At 43.5% G+C, this 18,178-nt stretch overlaps 1 protein-coding gene across 3 annotated transcripts in view; it reads left to right on the top strand.

Moving 5' to 3' along the window:
* The window catches only part of ALK (ALK receptor tyrosine kinase), a 586,654-nt gene that overhangs the window by 552,099 nt on the left and 16,377 nt on the right, over window positions 1–18,178 (top strand). For all 3 annotated transcript variants that reach the window (XM_081000090.1, XM_081000091.1, XM_081000092.1), the window contains 7 exons: window positions 1,312–1,413; window positions 2,242–2,394; window positions 4,397–4,504; window positions 8,695–8,881; window positions 15,129–15,219; window positions 15,916–15,980; window positions 16,825–16,954. In XM_081000090.1, the coding sequence (XP_080856216.1) occupies window positions 1,312–1,413; window positions 2,242–2,394; window positions 4,397–4,504; window positions 8,695–8,881; window positions 15,129–15,219; window positions 15,916–15,980; window positions 16,825–16,954 (836 nt within the window). The remainder of the gene's footprint in view (window positions 1–1,311; window positions 1,414–2,241; window positions 2,395–4,396; window positions 4,505–8,694; window positions 8,882–15,128; window positions 15,220–15,915; window positions 15,981–16,824; window positions 16,955–18,178) is intronic.

Genomic DNA, 18,178 nt, shown 5'->3' with positions numbered 1-18,178 from the left:
CCTGCTGTAGTAATACATACCAGAAGGGTAGCCATGCTAGTCTGCTGCAGAAAACAACAACCATGTCTTATATCCTGACTAAGTTAGTTGAACTTCATTCCCATTGAAATCAACGGGGGCTTTAGACATGATCAATTTGCCCAGTGATTTCAGTGGAACCAAAGTTCAACTAACTTAATCTGGCTCTGTCCCAAAGGGTTTTGTAGCACCTTAAAGGAACACAAATATTGTGGCACAAATTTTTGGGGGTTAGAGCCCACTTCATGAGATGCACTCCCACTGGTAAGCAATTGGCATAGCACAATCAGTTGTGTAAAAAAAATAATGCCTAAAAATGGCAGCGACTTTCCATAGTGTGCTAGCCCCTCCAAGTTCTGTACAGTTGAAATTCTTCAGAGTCAGATTTACTAATGAATTCCAGCTCAGCATATTATTGCTGGAATCCATCTTGAAAAGTATTTGGGGAAATGGCAGCTCTGATGTCTTACTATTGAATGTCCTGAGAGATAAAAATGGCCCCCTACTCTTTACTGAGTGTTCCCATTTTTAAAATTTTCAGAGGCTTAGTTGTGTTAATCTGTTGCCGCAAAAACAAAGAGCCTTGTGCTACTTTAAAGTCTAACACATTTTCTTACAACGTGTGCTTTTGTGGACTAGAGCCCAGTTCGTCAGATGCATGGGGTAGATCCTAAATATATGGAGAGATTTCCCACAGGGTCCCTTCCAACTCTACAATTCTGTGATTCGACGATTCTATTATTTCCTTTCCGTATGACTAAATATGGTGCCTTCCAAAAGAAAAAATCACACTGATCTGATGATGTGGCCTATAGCCCACAAAAGCTTATGCCATAACAAAATATGTAAACCTTGTCAAGTGCAACAAGACTCTCTGTCATTTTACAAGTGTTGTTTGTGCCCATTCTCTTGCATAGAAAAGAGATTAAATGAGAGTGGGACAGTCAGGAATGGATCACAGCCATGTATTTGATTCTGTATTCATTTGTCCTCTGTGTGGAACTGTGATAGATCTGCAACAGTCTCTTGTATTGCTTGGCTTTGGGGGCTAAAGTTTGCTAAAATATGGTGTGTGTATTTTTCTTCTCTCTGTACTCAGGGTATATATATCTACTTACCCACATCTGATGAAGTGGAATCTGGGGCCCACAAAAGCTTATGCTACTATATATTAGTTAGTCTTTAAGGTGCCACAAGACTCTTTGTTGTTCTTTTATATGTGTTGTGGTGTTTTTTTCTTCTAAAACCTTGGCATCACAATGATATTTTAAGGTGTTTTCATGTTTTCTGTAGGTGGCAATGCAGCAGAAAACAATGACCCTGAGATGGATGGAGAAGATGGTGTATCTTTTATTAATAATTATTATGGTTCATTGTACACCCCTGCATTAAAAGGTATTTTAATCAGCCAGCGAGAGTGGTTGTTATGATGTGTTTGTAAAATATCTGAATACTTTTGAAGGGGTATATTAGATTGAATATGGGCAACATGTCTGGAATAGTCTGAAAGTTCTTAAGGTGCTAAATTGGGCGTGGCGAAAGCCTTTAAAGAAGACAATAACTTGTACATACCTCAGGCCAAACAACAGCAGATCTTGTTCTTGACATAACATTGTGTTTCTTTTCTTGAATCAGTGAGTCCAGAAGTTTGTATGTGAAGCTGTCTTCCCTTTACTGACACCCCCATCTTACTCTGCAATGATGAGGGAAGAGATTCAGAGTGAGGAGGCTGCTGTAATAGAGATCATATTGGGGTAGTCACTTGCTTTCAGCCCCCCCCCCCAAAAAAAATTACCTCAGAGGAACTCGTCTGGAAGGCAGCCAGGACTGAGAATTGTTTTTTAACTGAAAAGTAATTTAAAGGAAAGATGAAAAAGCTATATAGACCCAATGAGTAAACACGACTGATGTATTTTGAAGACTGTCAGGCAAAATTTTGCGATTATTGCTATAATCTCTAGTTTTCCGCCTTCTAGTAAACTGGACGATTCCAAACTAGAAGTACTGGGCATTCTTCTAGGCAACGGGGTAATAATATTTGTACGAACATCTTGATAATAGGCTGCCTAATACACAATAGCAAAGGCCCCTCAGCTCATTCCACCTCAGGTCAGCTGGTAGTTTACCATTGTCTTGCTTACAAATCTTTTATGGGTATGCCTGTGCCCTGTTTTGGGTGATTTAGATCACAAATTAGTAATATTTCTTTCATCCGTTCCCTAGTGACAGATGGGCATGGCGAAGTCGAAATCAAAGTGCATGTGAACTGTAGCCACTGTGATCACGATATGTGCCACATTGATATGAAGACACAGGAGGTTATTTGCATATGTGTTTTCGGGTATGTGTTGGCTGATGATGGTGTCTCTTGCATAGGTAAGAAGCCGGACAGGAAAGGCCTTCTTTAGCTCAGGTGGGAAGCGGGGTTGTGCTACTGGCCGCCGCACTGATTTCGCACCATCTTCTGGGCTTCCTCACCATTCCTTCTCTTGTGTGTTGAGCAGAAGTTTGAAGAGGGAGGCAGCTGTGCCTGTGAAGGTTCCTCCATGTGACTGGGAGCTCTGCGCCCATTGGTGATTCCGTGGAGGAGCCTCCATGAGACATTTCCCCCTTCAGACCTATTCTCATTGCATAGGAGTGGAGCTGAGAGGGGAGTGGGTGGGCATGTCGTTGGGGGCAGGGCCAGCAGCACAGCCCCATATCCCTTTCGTAATATGAACCTGTTGCATGTGGTCAATGTGTGTGGAGGGGGGTGAGTTTTCAAACGTATACTTGTTCTATAAAACTCTTCAATCTGCAGCTGGGCTGCAAATCATCAAAAAATCCTCAAGAAGGTTAGATTAACCATTGTGCTACGTACGTTACCTCTACTATGGTGCAATTATTTGACATTATTTGAAAATATCTCAGTATGGGAGTGTACCTATTCTGCTTCCTGCAGTGGGTTCCTTTAAAATTCTCTACCTGTCAGAATATTATGTCCCCTCACAGCCTATATGCCACTTGCTAAAATTTCACTTCATTTCATCAGTGCTGTCCAGTGAAATCAGCCTCTGCTTCTGAACTCTTGTGCTCAGTGCTAATTTTCTAGAAAAAGAGGCGCCAGAAGTCACCATGAATGCCTCCCTTGTTTTCTTGTAATGGCCATGGTGCCCACCTGAGAGGTGAAGGAACTGAGTTCCAGTGAGTTCTGGATGAAAAATAACCCTGCTTGTGCTCCCAACACTGTATAATAAGCCAATAAGCTCCTAAGATACCACAGCGAACTTTGCCTTCCTGCCACATGGCTCTGTATTTTGTCTCCGCCCCTCCCATTCATTCCATCTGCTATCTTTACATTGTGCAGAAAGCAGGGTGAACCTCTGCTGCAATCAGCTCTCCTGGATCTGTGACCCTCCAATGGCCCGTTGTTCCACTTTCCTCAATTAAGATCAAGCCATTGAAACAGATGGTTTTCTATCAGGAAATTAACATTGGCACTCAATGGATATGAAAGAAAAGCCATAAAAGCTGAGCGGGAGAAAATGTTAAATTGGCAGGCCCAAAATGCAAAGCAGCTGCCAGTTTCAGCTCTGAGTTAAATTAGATAATACAGCAGTGGAAGTGGAAGATTGTTCACTATTATTTATTTATTTTTATTTTTTTTAAATCCCTCCGATTGATGATTGATTGATATTTGTGTACCATCCCATCACATGAAGTTCCCAGGGCGGTTTGCAATAAAACAACAATTTAAATACAAAATAACACAATAGCAACAATAACAGCAGACTTGAGGCAAAATGTCCCATCACCACAGAAGAGGAGGAGGTGGGGGCAGACTCATGTAGGAAGGCAGCAGTGATGAGCAGCACACTCCTGGGGCCCAGATCCGCCACCTGAGTTGACCACTTCGTTTCATGAGCAGGCCAACCCTGAGCTTCGATTTGGATAGCACACCAAGCCAAACCATGGTCTAGCTCAATGTGGCTCAACAGCAGAACGACCAGGCAGGAGTGAAGCAGCGGCGATCTTCTCCCCAGCAGTATGCATGCTCGTGTACCTGCACTGAGCCATGGTTTGGCTTAACCAAACAATTTCATGCATGATACAGTAACAAAGCTGGATTTGCAACTGAATGTGCACTCAGTAGGCGCTGCAGCCAATCCCATTCTTGTATGAATTGTGTGTTTTCAAACACCTGTTTGTTGCATTCGCACATTGCATTTTTAGGTGTAAGCTTCTTTTTAAAAAACAAAAAACCTCCTTGTTACACTCCAAAAATGTAATGAATGTATGAAGAGACCTTAATAGTGTATATCTCTTTTAAGGTATTTTGCAACTACCGCAGGCTGCTGAGAACAACTTAATGCCTTCTGTCTTTGCACATCTGTTCCAGCTGAGCCTGTACTGCCTACGAAGAATCCTTCCCTCTCCTTGGTCTTGTCTGTAGTGACATCTGCCCTCGTTGCTGCTCTGATTCTAGCCTTTTCTGGGATCATGATAGGTGAGTTCCTTCTTGACCCAAAACATGCTGAAATCAGCAATACTCACTGAATGTGGTACATCCTCCGGCCTTAATCACCGGAATGGCATAGCAAGAATGATTGCCGTTGTGACCATTTTAAATGGCTGTTGATACAGCAGAGGAGCCCAGTTATAGAAGTGAGCTTTATCTGGGCTGCAGAATATCCTAGTTTCACATACAACCAACGCAGCACATAGTGGGCTGAATTAAGGGAATGGACTAAATTAAAGGAGTGAGAAATGTATCGATTGGTTGGCTTATTGACTGATGGAGTGATTTATTGCAGTCCTCAGGTTTTTTTTAAAGTTATTAATAGCACACATGTTGTGTTCTGGCTGTCTCCTTATAGATTAGTTAAGTAGGCTGTTTGTATATGACCTGTGTTAAAATCCCGCTTCAGCTAGAAAATCACTTGAGCAGCCTTTGGCAAATTGCTATAATTCTCCCACCCCATCCGGTTTATCCCTGCCTCTGCTTCCCTAAAAGGCTCTCTTTTGTCTCTCTGGGTCAAATTATAGACGGCTAAACATTCTTGGTTAAGGACCATTCCTTCTGCATTCTGTGAAGTGCCATGAACATTGGATGGTGCGATCATAATCGCTATCATTATCATTACTTCAAAGATATTGGTGTGTATGTTCAGATCACACCCCTGGGTGATGCTAGTTGGCGAGTGATGCCAGTTTTCCTCACAGTTAAAAGTGCAAAAACAACAACAACAAATGCATCCTTCAAATACATTGTGCTGTTTGTAATCTTTAAAAAATAATCCTGCAAAGAAGGCCAGCACTATAGTACACTGTATTGTATACAGGGCTTCAGCCTAAGGTCCAGCTCCAAGGGCCTTCTGGCAGTTCCCTCATTGCAAGAAGTGAAGTTACATGGAACCAGGCAGAGGGCCTTCTTGGTAGTGGCACCCGCCCTGTGGAACACCATCCTGCCAGATGTCAAAGAGATAAACAAGTATACGACCTTCCATAGACAATTGAAGGCAGCCCTGTACCGGGAAGCTTTTAAAGTCTGATGCATCATATGTTTTTTATATTCTGTTGGAAGCCACCCAGAGTGGCTGGGGCAACCCAATCAGATGGGCTGAGTACAATAAAGTTATTATTATTACTATTATAGATGGGGAGCTGAGGGTGAGAGAGAGTATCTGGCCTAAGGCCATCTAGTTGAGTTCATCACAGTAATGAAATTTGGTCTTGCTTCCAGGGACTAGATAAGGAACCTCTAGGACTAGATCTAGGACCTAGACAGCATCTTAAAAAGCAGAGACATCACCTTGCCAACAAAGGTCCGTATAGTTAAAGCCATGGTTTTCCCAGTAGTGATGTATGGAAGTGAGAGCTGGACCATAAAAGAAGGCTGATCGCCGAAGAATTGATGCTTTTGAATTATGGTGCTGGAGAAGACTCTTGAGAGTCCCATGGACTGCAAGAAGATCAGACCTCTCCATTCTAAAGGAAATCAGCCCTGAGTGCTCACTGGAAGGACAGATCCTGAAGCTAATGCTCCAATACTTTGGCCACCTCATGAGAAGAGAAGACTCCCTGGAGAAGACCCTGATGTTGGGAAAGATTGAGGGCACAAGGAGAAGGGGACGACAGAGGACGAGATGGTTGGATAGTGTTCTCGAAGCTACCAGCATGAGTTTGACCAAACTGCGGGAGGCAGTGGAAGACAGAAGTGCCTGGCGTGCTCTGGTCCATGGGGTCATGAAGAGTTGGACACAACTAAACAACAACAAGGACTAGATCAGGCCCACAAGCAACCAAATGGCCATTCCTCATCTTAACAAACCAACTAATCAAGCACACATTAAATTTCATTACTTTGTTAAAAATTACAAAGAAGCTGCATGTTTGTGTTGCAGGACTAATTTCCCCTCTTGGACACACACATCTTGAACTTCTGCCTTGGAATCCTGAAGCAGTCTTTTGCATAGTTCTTAAAAGCAAGAGTCTTGCGATAGGAGAAATGTGGAGGCGTGATAATAGGCTCTCAAATCCCTGCTCCTATTACTACAACAGGTTCACTCCATCAGCTTTCCCTCCACCCCTTGCACACAGCAAAGTAACTTATCTGTTGGAATAGATATAGAGCTGAAACTACAGTACAAGTACTGCAGTACTGTGTTAATCTGCCCAGAGTCAAGAACATGCTGTGGGAACTCTCATGCCCAGCTCCAATTACTTTTTCAAAGTAACTTTTTGCATGTCCAATTAATTCTAGTCTTGTACTTTCCCCCCTAGGCATGTAATGCTCCCACAGGAACTTGAAAGGTTAAAACAAGGACTTGATGGATGAGTTTGGAATCCACAAAATGTTAGTTGCCCCCTTTAAAACACTCTCAAGGGCAGGAAAGGACCAGAAAATTAGTAAAGAAAACTAGGTCTAAAACCCTTCCAAAATTATTCTTGCAAATATTTATTTATTCTGTGTTCCATGTAAATCAGATCACATGTGTCACTAATATTGATGGGCACTAGAGTCCACACACTTTCTGCAAGAGCCCCATTTCAGTTTTCTACACTGGGGAGAACAAAGGCATTTCTGTGGAAGGCAAATTAAGGGCTAGACATGACTTTCACGCAGTTTGGTCCTGCATTGTTGTTGTTGTTGTTGTTGTTGTTGTTGTTGTTGTTGTTGTTGTTGCTGCTGCTGCTGCTGTTGTTGTTGTTGTTGTTGTTGTTTTCTTTTGCAAATAGCTGGCAAAAACCCTACCCCACACCCTGAGTCTGATAGGGACCTGAGTCTATAGCCTTGCACTTGGTGTTTTCAATGGGAGGAAATCCCTTATTGACACTAATGAGGCCTTTCCTTCACTTGCAAACTTTAAGTGAGGGCGGAATCTAATCAGGTCCATTGCAGGGGGAAAGGGTTAAAGCCCCCCCCTCCCATGTCATGCTCTTGATCCAGCTCAGGGGAGAGCGCATACCACTCATTTGTATAACAAACAACAGCTTTACATGAAGTGGAAAGTGACTGACAAATGCCACATCTGCTTTGGCCCTGTGGGGTATAAAAAGAAATGCATTGTAAGAGTATTTGTGATGGTTACTTCTTCTTTTCTTTTCTTTTCTTTTGTTTGGTACCTATAATAATAATAATTTATTATTTATACCCCACCTATTTGGCTGTGTTTCCCCAGCCACTCTGGACGGCTCCCAACCAAATATTAAAAACACAATACAGCATTAAACATTTGAAGGTTTCCTAAACAGGGCTACCTTCAGATGTTCTTTTAAAAGTAAGATAGTTGCTTATTTTCTTGACATCTGATGGGAGGGTGTTCCACAGGGCAGGCGCCACTACCTACATCCATGGGCTCCTGGTTGAAATTTAACATCTTTCACAACTAAATCGGCGATCATGCACTCTGGAGTACTGGAGGAAGTTTTACATGCTGGGAGGCTCTCAGACCCAGCACCCATGGTTGGCACTAGTGTGGGCCCTGCTGTGGCCCTGGCAGCTCTCTGAGAAAGTTGGGTGCTGACACTGGGCCTGCGTGTGTGTGTAGATAGAGAGAGATATGAGGAAGAAGAACCCCATGCATTCCAAAATAAATGTGGTTGCAAATAACATCCATGATGGTGCACCAAGGAGTGAGGCAGTTCCAATCTTCCACAGGGCGGGCACCACATGAATGGATGCCTCTAGTTGTGGCAAGCTGTGATATCATTCAACAGTGACACTTATCTCTGAGGTTGGGTGCCTTTGTGGGATGGTGCCTGCTGTGCCCCGTGATCTGACATGGGACATGGGACATCCGGCATGTGTTTCCCCAGGCCAGCGCAACACCAAATTGGCCTTGTGCCGGCCTGGAGAGTGGATTCCAGCCTGACTGACACTTGGCCAGTCACCGACTGTTGGTGTGTGCACATCACCCCTCCCATACACCTTGCCTTGGCAGTCACTCTGTGGTGGTCTGCCTAAGCAGCACAGCACAGACCTCCATGGGCCCTAACCATCCGTCAGCACTTGATTGTCTGCCTCATATGAACTACAAGTATTACATCGCCGCCTATCTCAATCTCAAAGCTGAAAAGAAACCCCAGCTTCATACTGAGCAGCGTAGAAGTAACCAGAGCTCTTAGTGCAAATTGCTTTTCAAGGTGCACTCAGATGAAAGCCCACACCCCTAACTTACTGTGCTCTGTTTCTAGTGTACCGTCGGAAACACCAGGAACTTCAAGCTATGCAGATGGAGTTACAGAGCCCTGAGTATAAACTGAGCAAGCTGCGAACCTCCACCATTATGACTGACTACAACCCCAATTATTGCTTTGCAGGGAAGACCACATCCATTAGTGACCTCAAAGAGGTGCCCCGGAAAAATATCTCTTTGATAAGGTAAACCAGCGTCTCTGACTTTTTTATGCTCGGATGCGCTCTGCGGCAAATGTGCACGAGCAGATCCACACATGCGCCTTCTCCTTTTGTTTGGCAGTACCACACACTCATCTTTATTCACAAGCATGCAAGACCACTGCTGGCTGTGGCAATGGTCTTTTGGGTGTAAAGATAGTGGAGAATGGATGGAAGCTGGATCTCTGCCCTCCCCTCAGGTTGTTCAGCCTGACAGGTAGGGAGAAAAGTTCGGCACCTGCTTCCTATGGATGATCCAAAGAGCTATTATATATAAAGCTCTGTAATTCCTCAGGCACTGGCTATAATTTGCCCAGGCTCTCTTAGACAGCACTGACATCTGGCGCAGTGACCTTTTGGAGGTTCTGGCAGGGCTTGTGACTGGGTCTCTGGCAATAAAAGTGACATCAGCAAAGGCATCTGCTCTGCCAGGCACTAGAAAACCCAGATATAGCAGTGCCAGTCTAACATGGATCTCGATTTGGGGGGAAAGCATTAGCAAGTTACGGTAAATTCCAGTATGAGAAAGTTAATTTTAACCCTTCTCTGTGTATTTAGAGTTGTAGCTGACCCTGTAAGGGTATAGAAAGGAGGGTGTATATTTCCCCCCCTAACTTTGTGTGCCCCCTCACATTCAGTTGTTGCTTCATATGCTCACACACCTGTGTACATTAAAAAAAAACCAACACATGCAAATTGAAGATTTCACTAAAAGGCTATTCCTCACTGAAAGAGAGGCAGAAAAATTAAGCCCATCAAATATGTTGGGGTCTAAAAGATCTCAAATATGGTCAGATTTCACACTTAATACAACAGCTGATTCATGCCAATGAAGCAGTTAGAATTAAAAGTTGTTAATATTTTAATACACACATTCCGAAGAATTTGAGTGGCGGGGGAGGCCAGGGAGGGTGGGGAAGAAAGATTTCTGAACTTTATGCTTTACATGAGAGTCATTGTAGTCTATGGGTACACTATCTCTCTTGCACTTCTGAGTTATAAATAACAATCCTTAATGAAGCTTTATGTGTCCAACACATATGTTTGAACTGTGAATTAATTGGGTCTAACTAATTAAAATGCTCAAATGGTGTTCCAACCTCAAGGAGGATGGGGGTGCCTAAATTTCACTTGCCACTGTAGCATTCACTGGGTTGGGCTTACTTGCACCTCTAGTGAATGAAGGCAGGAGTAGCTTTTACAGGAAATCGGCTGGTGTCACTTCCATTTTTTTGCTCCTGCCTCAACAAAGCAATCACATTCTCCTTTGGCTCCTTGTGCTCCTTCATCTTTGCTTAGCAATGTTCTTCTTCTGTGATTTCACTCTACTGTTCTTTCTCTGTATATAAACACACACAAACACACAGAGAATCCTTTCCCTCCTCTCTGCAGGCTGGGTGTAGCTACTTCCTTACATGGCCTGCAACATCTCTTCCCACTCTCCAGCTCTGTTTGCATGGTTGGCTTTCAGTTAATGGTTTGTTGTAGGAAATAGGTTCACACTGTTCTGAGTTTTAGCTCCAGACTTTTCATGCTCGGTGAGCATGCCAAACTGAAGAGGGGCCAGTCTGTTTCCTGTGAAAGCTACACCTGCCTTCATCCAGTAGAGGTGCCAGTAAGCCCCACCTAGTGAGGCTACACTAGGCAAGCAAATCTACCCTTCAGGTGGGTACACAATGGTACTTTCTTAGGCAGAGAGCTAGTCCATCCAACATCATGCCATCGGAGCTAGCAGTGGATGATCTTCGCCGGTTCTGATATCTGAGTGTCTTTGTTCTGAAGATGCCAAAGGTTGACCAGAGAGGGCTTGTACATTCATTGAATTCTAGTGTTGGAAGGGATACTGGACATCGTTGCTCAGGGCAGCATCTGCAATGCAGGATGCCACTGTAGCATTTCTGATAAATGGCCTTTCAGGATACATCATAGGGGAGCCCACACCACCCCCCGAGGCACTCTGTTCCACTGTCAAAGAACTCTTACTGTTTGGAAGTTTCTCCTAACGTTTGGGCAAAGTCTGCTTCCCTGAAATTTTCACACACTGCTTCCAGCCCTACCCACAGGAGCAACAAAGAAAAAGTCTGAATTTGGAGGCATGTGCTGCACCCAGCCCTTTGACGAGGAGGGTGTTATTGGGTTGTTGTTTTTATTTTGAATATATATATATATATATATATATATATATATATATATATAGTGGTTTGATATTTTGATTTTGTTCTGTGAACCGCCCTGAGATATCTTGGCATAGGGTGGTATATAAATTCAATAAATAAAATAAAATAAAAATAATAACAAGAGCACACTGGCTGCAATAAGGAATCTTAGGACCAGATGGGCCCCAGGGAGCACTGCATTCTGACATTGCCTTTGCCCTACACTGGCAGTGAGGAAATCACCAAGTTTTAATCCATCTGGAGCATGACAGAGAACCCAGGGAAGCGAAAGAAGGAAGTAATGGGGAGGGTATTGAGTGCTGCACTTTACATTTGGCTTTTTTTTAAAAATGGTGGCCCTGTGCCAGTAAGAATGACTTTCCTGTGTCAAGAGTAATTGGTAGCTGCTATCATGACAATGTCATTTCAGCTTGTAAAGCTGTGAGGTGGTGATGCCTGTTCACTGGAGAGCATGACATGCTGTGTGATCCTAGTGTAGTAAGAAATTATAGCGCACTACAAAAAGCCAAGGAACTAGCTAGGAGCCTTAATCAAGCATCTGAAAAGCACAAGGCAGAAGCAGCTCCTAATTTATTATATCTGCACAGAGGGCACATTGGGGGTGGGAGTGGGGAAACAGCTTTGCAGTGGATCTTGTTCCCATGTTTGAGGGGGCAAATCTCTAAATTGTCGGTTCAGATTCCCTAGCGTGAGGCAGCCTTCCTCACAGCACATGCTGTGGCACTCTTGAAATAAAGCTACCAACTGAACAGAATACAGGCCATCTAATATTTACTAGAACCAGTCACTATCCATCAAAGAGCCAAAAAATAAAATTTATAGCAACAATTGTTGGCTTAGATGTACTGCTGCTGCTGCTGCTCAGGCACCAAAGGTCTAATAATGTCGCAGGATCCAAGTGCCAAGCTCTTACCAGGTTAGTCCCAGCTGGAATTGTGCATTTTAGACCATGAGAAAACAGAGGTAAAAAGAAAAACTCAGGGGGGATGCAACCACCTATCTCCCACGCCATGTCTGCTTGACTCTTATTGCCTGTGCTGCCATAGAAGCTTCATGGAGAAGAGAACTTTTGTCTCTACAGAGACACCACCACAGGTGATGACTTGCAGGAGGCATTGCTGCTATCAGTCCTACAAGGATTAGGCAAAGCAAGAGGCTCGTATGGTTCCAGCTGATTCTATAAGGCTGCTGTCCTCTCCCCGGCTTCTCTACATGAGACTCCCCATCGTTGCTTTCCATCAGACCACCCACCCGGACAGTTGTTCTGTGTATTATGGGTTTGCAACCAGCTGTTGCAAGAGCAATTGGCGGGGGGTTTGGCTTACTTTACTCATCATGGTTTGGGTCCTGGGAAACCATAATATTCCAGCAACAAAGTATTGCTATTGAAAGAAAATCCTGTGCAAAACCTACCTACAGTTTTAAATTAGTTTCCTGGAAAAGTCCTAAGCAAGTCTGTTGGCAATTTGATGACTCCACTATTGTGTACAGTATTGGCTTTTAAAACTCAGCTAGACAGGTTTTGCAAGGCCCCTCCTTCTAAGACAGTCAGTCCATCACACTTGTCAGAAATCTGTCATCTCCTCCTAATGGCCCCTTAAGGTGCAATAAAATAAAATAAAATCCATCTCTTAGTTACTTTTTTATGTTGATTTCTGGAATAGTAATTGGCGATGTTCTTTGAGATGAAATTTGTTTTATTGATGCAGTCTTTTCCCTAGGAGAAGACTGTCTACATTGTTCTGTGCTTCATGTTTATTGCTTATTTTTCTTGCTGTTTCCTGTGGTGTTTCAAGCCTGCTTTCAATGCTTTCCTTTCTGCACAAATATACCCAATCAGTTGCAACTCTCTGTGCATGTGAGACATTGGGTGATAGCTGCCTTTCCCCTCTTTTTCCTCTATCTACCTCCACATACAAACACGCTGAGCCTTCAACTCAATGAGCCCCAGTGGCCGTGTTCTGCCTCTGGACCCCCAAAGCCCTCCTGAGATTTGCCTGCTTCTCTGCTGCACATACAACGTTTTTATATTTTTATTAATCAAAGGCTGGAATGAGCAGTGACACAAAACTTGTGTAATGAGCACACAGGAGAAAATCTATCTTAACAGGGTGCATGATTTATTTATTTGCTCGTTTTCTGTATTCTTTTAAATAATTAATCCCGAAACCCACTTTATAAAAATTGTTCAACATCTACAGTAATCATGCTTAGCTTTGGCACACAATTACTCTGCTGTGAGTCTGGGGTGCCATGCAGAATTTGTTACTCCCATTGTACACTTCCAACATGCTAAGGCCACGGTCTGTAGTCAGCAGTTGCAAACCACCTTAATATCCCCAGTAGATGACTTATGCCAGAATAAAGATGGAGGGGTGTGATATTGTTGATTCTTTTGGACCATTCAGCATCCTTCAATACCATCATCCATGTTATCCTTATGAGTCCATCAACCATATAACCCTTCTGATTGGACTATGTGGCTTGGGAACTGGGAGCACCATGCTGCAGTGGTTTAATTTTTAGCTGGATGGCCAGTTCCAGAAAGGGCTGGTATTGGGCCCCCTAGAATAATTCCATCTTGTCCGCCATGCTTGTCAACATCTACTCAAAGCTGTTGAATGAGATCATCTGAAAATGCGGAGTGAGGTGGCACCCAACTCTACATCCCCTTTTCATCTCATTCTCGTGGGCAGTAGAAGCAGTCAACCAGTGTCATGGACTGGTTGGATGGAGAAGAATGGTGGGAGAAACCAGCTGGGGAATTGCCAAGGGAAGAAGGCTCAGAGTTCAGGGAGTGGTGGTGGGGCAACAGTGAGTGGTAAGAGGGAAAAGAGGAGGAAGACTGGGAAGAATAGTTGTCGGAAGCTGATGACTTGTCTTCTACCTCTACTGTCAGAGGAAGAATGGCTCTGATTGCCAATTGTTGGGAGTCACAAGTGGGGAGATCACTCATGTCCTGCTTGCCGGCTTCCCATAGGTCACTTTGAGAACAGGACCTTAGATTAGCATAGGCCTTTGGCTGATCCAGCAGGGCTGTTACAAATTTCCCTCACTTTGTCCTGTACTGCATATGAGAGTAGGATTTTGCCCATATTGCTTCCCTGCTCCCTGCACAATGTATTATACTAGTGGGGATGGGGGGCATGGTTCATCTTGCTTACATTTAGAGTCAGTTGAATGGCACCCTAGGGGTCATCCAGTCCAACCCCCTGCAATGCAGGAATCCTGCCCACAACATTACAGTTTCATTACAGAAAGAATCCTGATCAAGCCGCAGCTATTTTAATCTTAGTCAAGGCAGCCCAGCATATTCCCTTTTTGTTGGGAGAATGGACCTTCCCATAACTCAAGTATGCCATAGTAGATACCATAGTTAGAGATGGTTGGGGTTTGGGGTTTATTTGTTTGTTTTTAAGCAGCAATGTATTATGGGTAAATTGCACTAATGAGGCCTTTGCATAACTAAGGGGTTGGCCAAGTACAGGTGATTTATTGCCATAGTAGCTAATGGTCAGAGATGTTGTTTGGAAGCAGCAAGTCAACATAATGTATAATGTGTCATTATGCGATTATTCTTTTTATTTTTAAAAAACCTTTCCTTTTTCTAGGAGCCAAAAATGATTAATTCACAGTGAAAACATATACAATGTGATTTAGTTCTGGGGTGTTGGTACATCACAAATTTATGCATAAATACAAATTCTGAATATTTCATCAGCATCCGTGCCACTTAACAAGGGAGTTGAGGGTGTTGCTAATGACAAGTTCCTCTGTGGAGTGTCTACTAGTGCCAATGATAACATTACGTTAACAGTACTCCATGTAACCAGTTTGTAACATGCCATAAAGCGGGAAGCAGGCATGAGCAACACAAACCGTCAGGGGTGCAGAACTTCTTTCTCTTTCCCTAAATGAATTTTCACTAAATGAACATTTGACAGTGTGCATTCAATGGATTTACATAGGCCTAACCTTTCTCCATTTTGTATGAAATTGACATATTGAGATATGTGTGGTATTTTAATCCTCCTTCCCTTTTCTGATTTGTCCAGGGGTTTAGGCCATGGAGCCTTTGGGGAGGTGTACGAAGGCCAGGTGGTTGGGATCCCCAGCGACCCCAGTCCCTTGCAAGTGGCTGTAAAAGTAAGTGGAGAAACCAGTGACGAGTGACCGTGGTGGTGGTTAGGTGTCATATTTCATCAAATGAAAGCAGCATGTCTGAGTTCAATATTTTGGTTTCTCCTGATTATGGCAGGTTGGGGAAACTGAAGAATCTAGAATGTCTCTTCAGAAATCAATATCACTTTTAGTTCAGCACAATGGCAGATTCTTAATTCCCAGGCACATCTTTAAAAACTCCAGTTAGTTGAAGAATCTCTGGGTGTTAGAAAGGATCCTCTAAGCCAGGCATGGCCAAACTTGGCCCTCCAGATGTTTTGGGACTACAGCTTCCATCATCCCTAGCTAACAGGACCAGTGGTCAGGGATGATGGGAATTGTAGTTCCAAAACATCTGGAGGGCATTTGGCCATGCCTGCTCTAAGCAATAGCATGATTTCCCATTGCCTTCCAGCCCCTTCCCCTTCTGCATTCTGATGCTTTCTAGGTTTACTAGAACAGACAACTGGAGTTTTTTTTCTTGCTTGGAGACAGAGTGATGGGAAAACAGGTTTCTGCCTGTTTTACAGCTCTTAAATACAGAGTGCCTCTGTCGATAAGAAAGGCAGCAACTGTAAAATTTCCTTGTGAGAGGAATGGAGTCTATAATAGGTCCGTGCAGGTCCATGAGAAAGACAGTTTGTTCATGTTTCTCCTCTTGCTTCCTTCTTTCTTGTCTAGACTTTGCCAGAGGTTTGTTCAGAGCAAGACGAGCTGGATTTCCTCATGGAAGCTCTAATAATCAGGTGTGTTAATTCAAGTTGATCAATGGCCTTTCAACCTCAGCAGAATTAAAAGCGGGGGGGGTGGTTGGACTGCTTTTATGCAGGTGAAAATCATCTCAGTAATACATAACATTAATATAATGCTTTAAGAGTGTTCAAAGTGGTTTTTCTTGTTGTATTTCTTACAACTTTTTAAGGTAGGTCAACATTATTATCCCCAAATTACCTGAGGTGGGACTGAAGCTGAGAGACAGAGGGCATTGCCTAGGAATTGTTGCTGTAGTTGTTTTATTTGTAACCTACCCATCTGACTGGGTTGCCTAGCCAGTGAGTTTATGGCAGGAACAAGATTCTCCCACAATGTCTCTTTGGCCGCTATGTTTATTTAGTTCATAAAAATTATACATGCTTGACTGTAAACAAACAAACAAAGCGGTTTACAAAAAGATAAAAGAAGAAAATCAAGAAAAAAAGTACAGCAATAGCTTAAAGCATTCAGAAAGTTACAGTATTAAAAGAGGTTAAAATTCACATCAGCTTTCTAAGTATCTGGGTAGGCTTGTCTACACAATCATGTTTTTACCTTGTTTTACAAGAATGACACCACTTCAAAAGGAATAACATTTTCCAAAGCAAATGCATCCCCAAACTTGGCCCTCCAGATGTTTTGGGACTACAATTCCCATCATCCCTGACCACTGGTCCTGTTAGCTAGGGATGATGGGAGGTGTAGTCCCAAAATATCTGGAGGGCTGAGTTTGGGGATGCCGGGGCTAGATCAATAACTGAAGCTATCAAGATCTCAAATCTGCCCAGCAAGTATTTACCGTTTGATTTAAAAGCTGTTTCTCCATCTCCTTTTCAGCAAGTTCAACCATCAGAATATCGTGCGCTGCATTGGGGTGAGCTTGCAGGCTCTGCCACGCTTTATTCTGCTGGAACTCATGGCTGGAGGAGACTTGAAATCTTTTCTGAGGGAGACGCGGCCTAGGCCGGTAAGGAGGAAACAGTTGCTTAATGCTGGGCCCTTGTCTCCAAGTAGGTCTCCCTTGGTTAAATGTAGCCTAATTTTCTTCACATATCTCAACTGCTTCCTTTAAAAGAATCTTTGTGGGGGTTTTGTGGCTCTTCCTCTCCCACCCTTTCTTGAACTTTAGAGCTGTTAGGGGAGATATATGAACACAAAGCAGGTCTTGTGCTGATGGGGTAGCTGAGCAACACTTCACCATGCAACCAGCTTGCACCAGGATCCATAGGTGCCAACTCCCTGGGCCCCTGGGTGCCCGATCACCCACAAAATTCCCCATGAAGGGGCCAGGCACCCACAAATTTTGGTGCCAGGGCCATGCATGCTGCATGGCACCCATGGCCCTGGGCACCCATGGGGCCAAGCTGGCACTCCTAGCGAGATCTTTGATCTTCTGTTTCACTTGAACGTAGGGGAGTCTGCATTAAGAGAGAATCTACCACCATTCTAAATATCAGCATGATAAAGCTACAGTTGTTACTCTACCGGTTTCTCAGTTCTGGACTGGATGAAAGGTACAGATCAGACTGTTCCTACTGTTTCAAAATTTGCAAGTTTTCAAGGTATATAGCACTCTACCTCAATCATGAATAAATAACATTTATGCACTCATTTTTTGAAGTGCTGCTGTGTAATTTTGAGAATAGAAATCTTGCTAGAAATATTGAACAAGGAACTGGTGTAGTGTAGTGGTTAAGAGCGGTGGACTCGTAATCTGGTGAACCGGGTTCGCATCTCCGCTCCTCCACATGCAGCTGCTGGGTGACCTTGGGCCAGTCACATTTCTTTGAAGTCTCTCAGCCCCACTCACCTCACAGAGTGTTTGTTGTGGGGGAGGTAGGGAAAGGAGAATGTTAGCCGCTTTGAGACTCCTTCCGGTAGCGATAAAGCGGGATATCAAATCCAAACTCTTCTGGCGTTACAGAAACGAAATGTTTGAAAAGGGCACCAAGGAGTCTGAGTCTTTGTTTGAGGATGCTAATAGCATTGTTACCCTATAAAGGTGGTCTGGAAATACGCCGGTTCCCTTTGGCCAAAGAAAGACAGCAGCGTCATGGAAAGAGTTCACGTTTATTGCAGACTGCATTAAGAATAAATGATCCAGAGGAATTCTCCAAATTCTGGACCCTGAATACAAAATTCAAGACACTTTTACAACATTCTGTTTACATGGTTAGCTCATGAACGATCC

The sequence above is a fragment of the Podarcis pityusensis genome (assembly GCF_964106645.2).
Source record: "Podarcis pityusensis genome assembly, chromosome: 3".
Lineage (NCBI taxonomy): Eukaryota > Metazoa > Chordata > Lepidosauria > Squamata > Lacertidae > Podarcis > Podarcis pityusensis.
The sequence above is the reverse complement of the archived record's forward strand: the minus strand, read 5'-3'. Positions and strand labels throughout refer to the sequence as shown.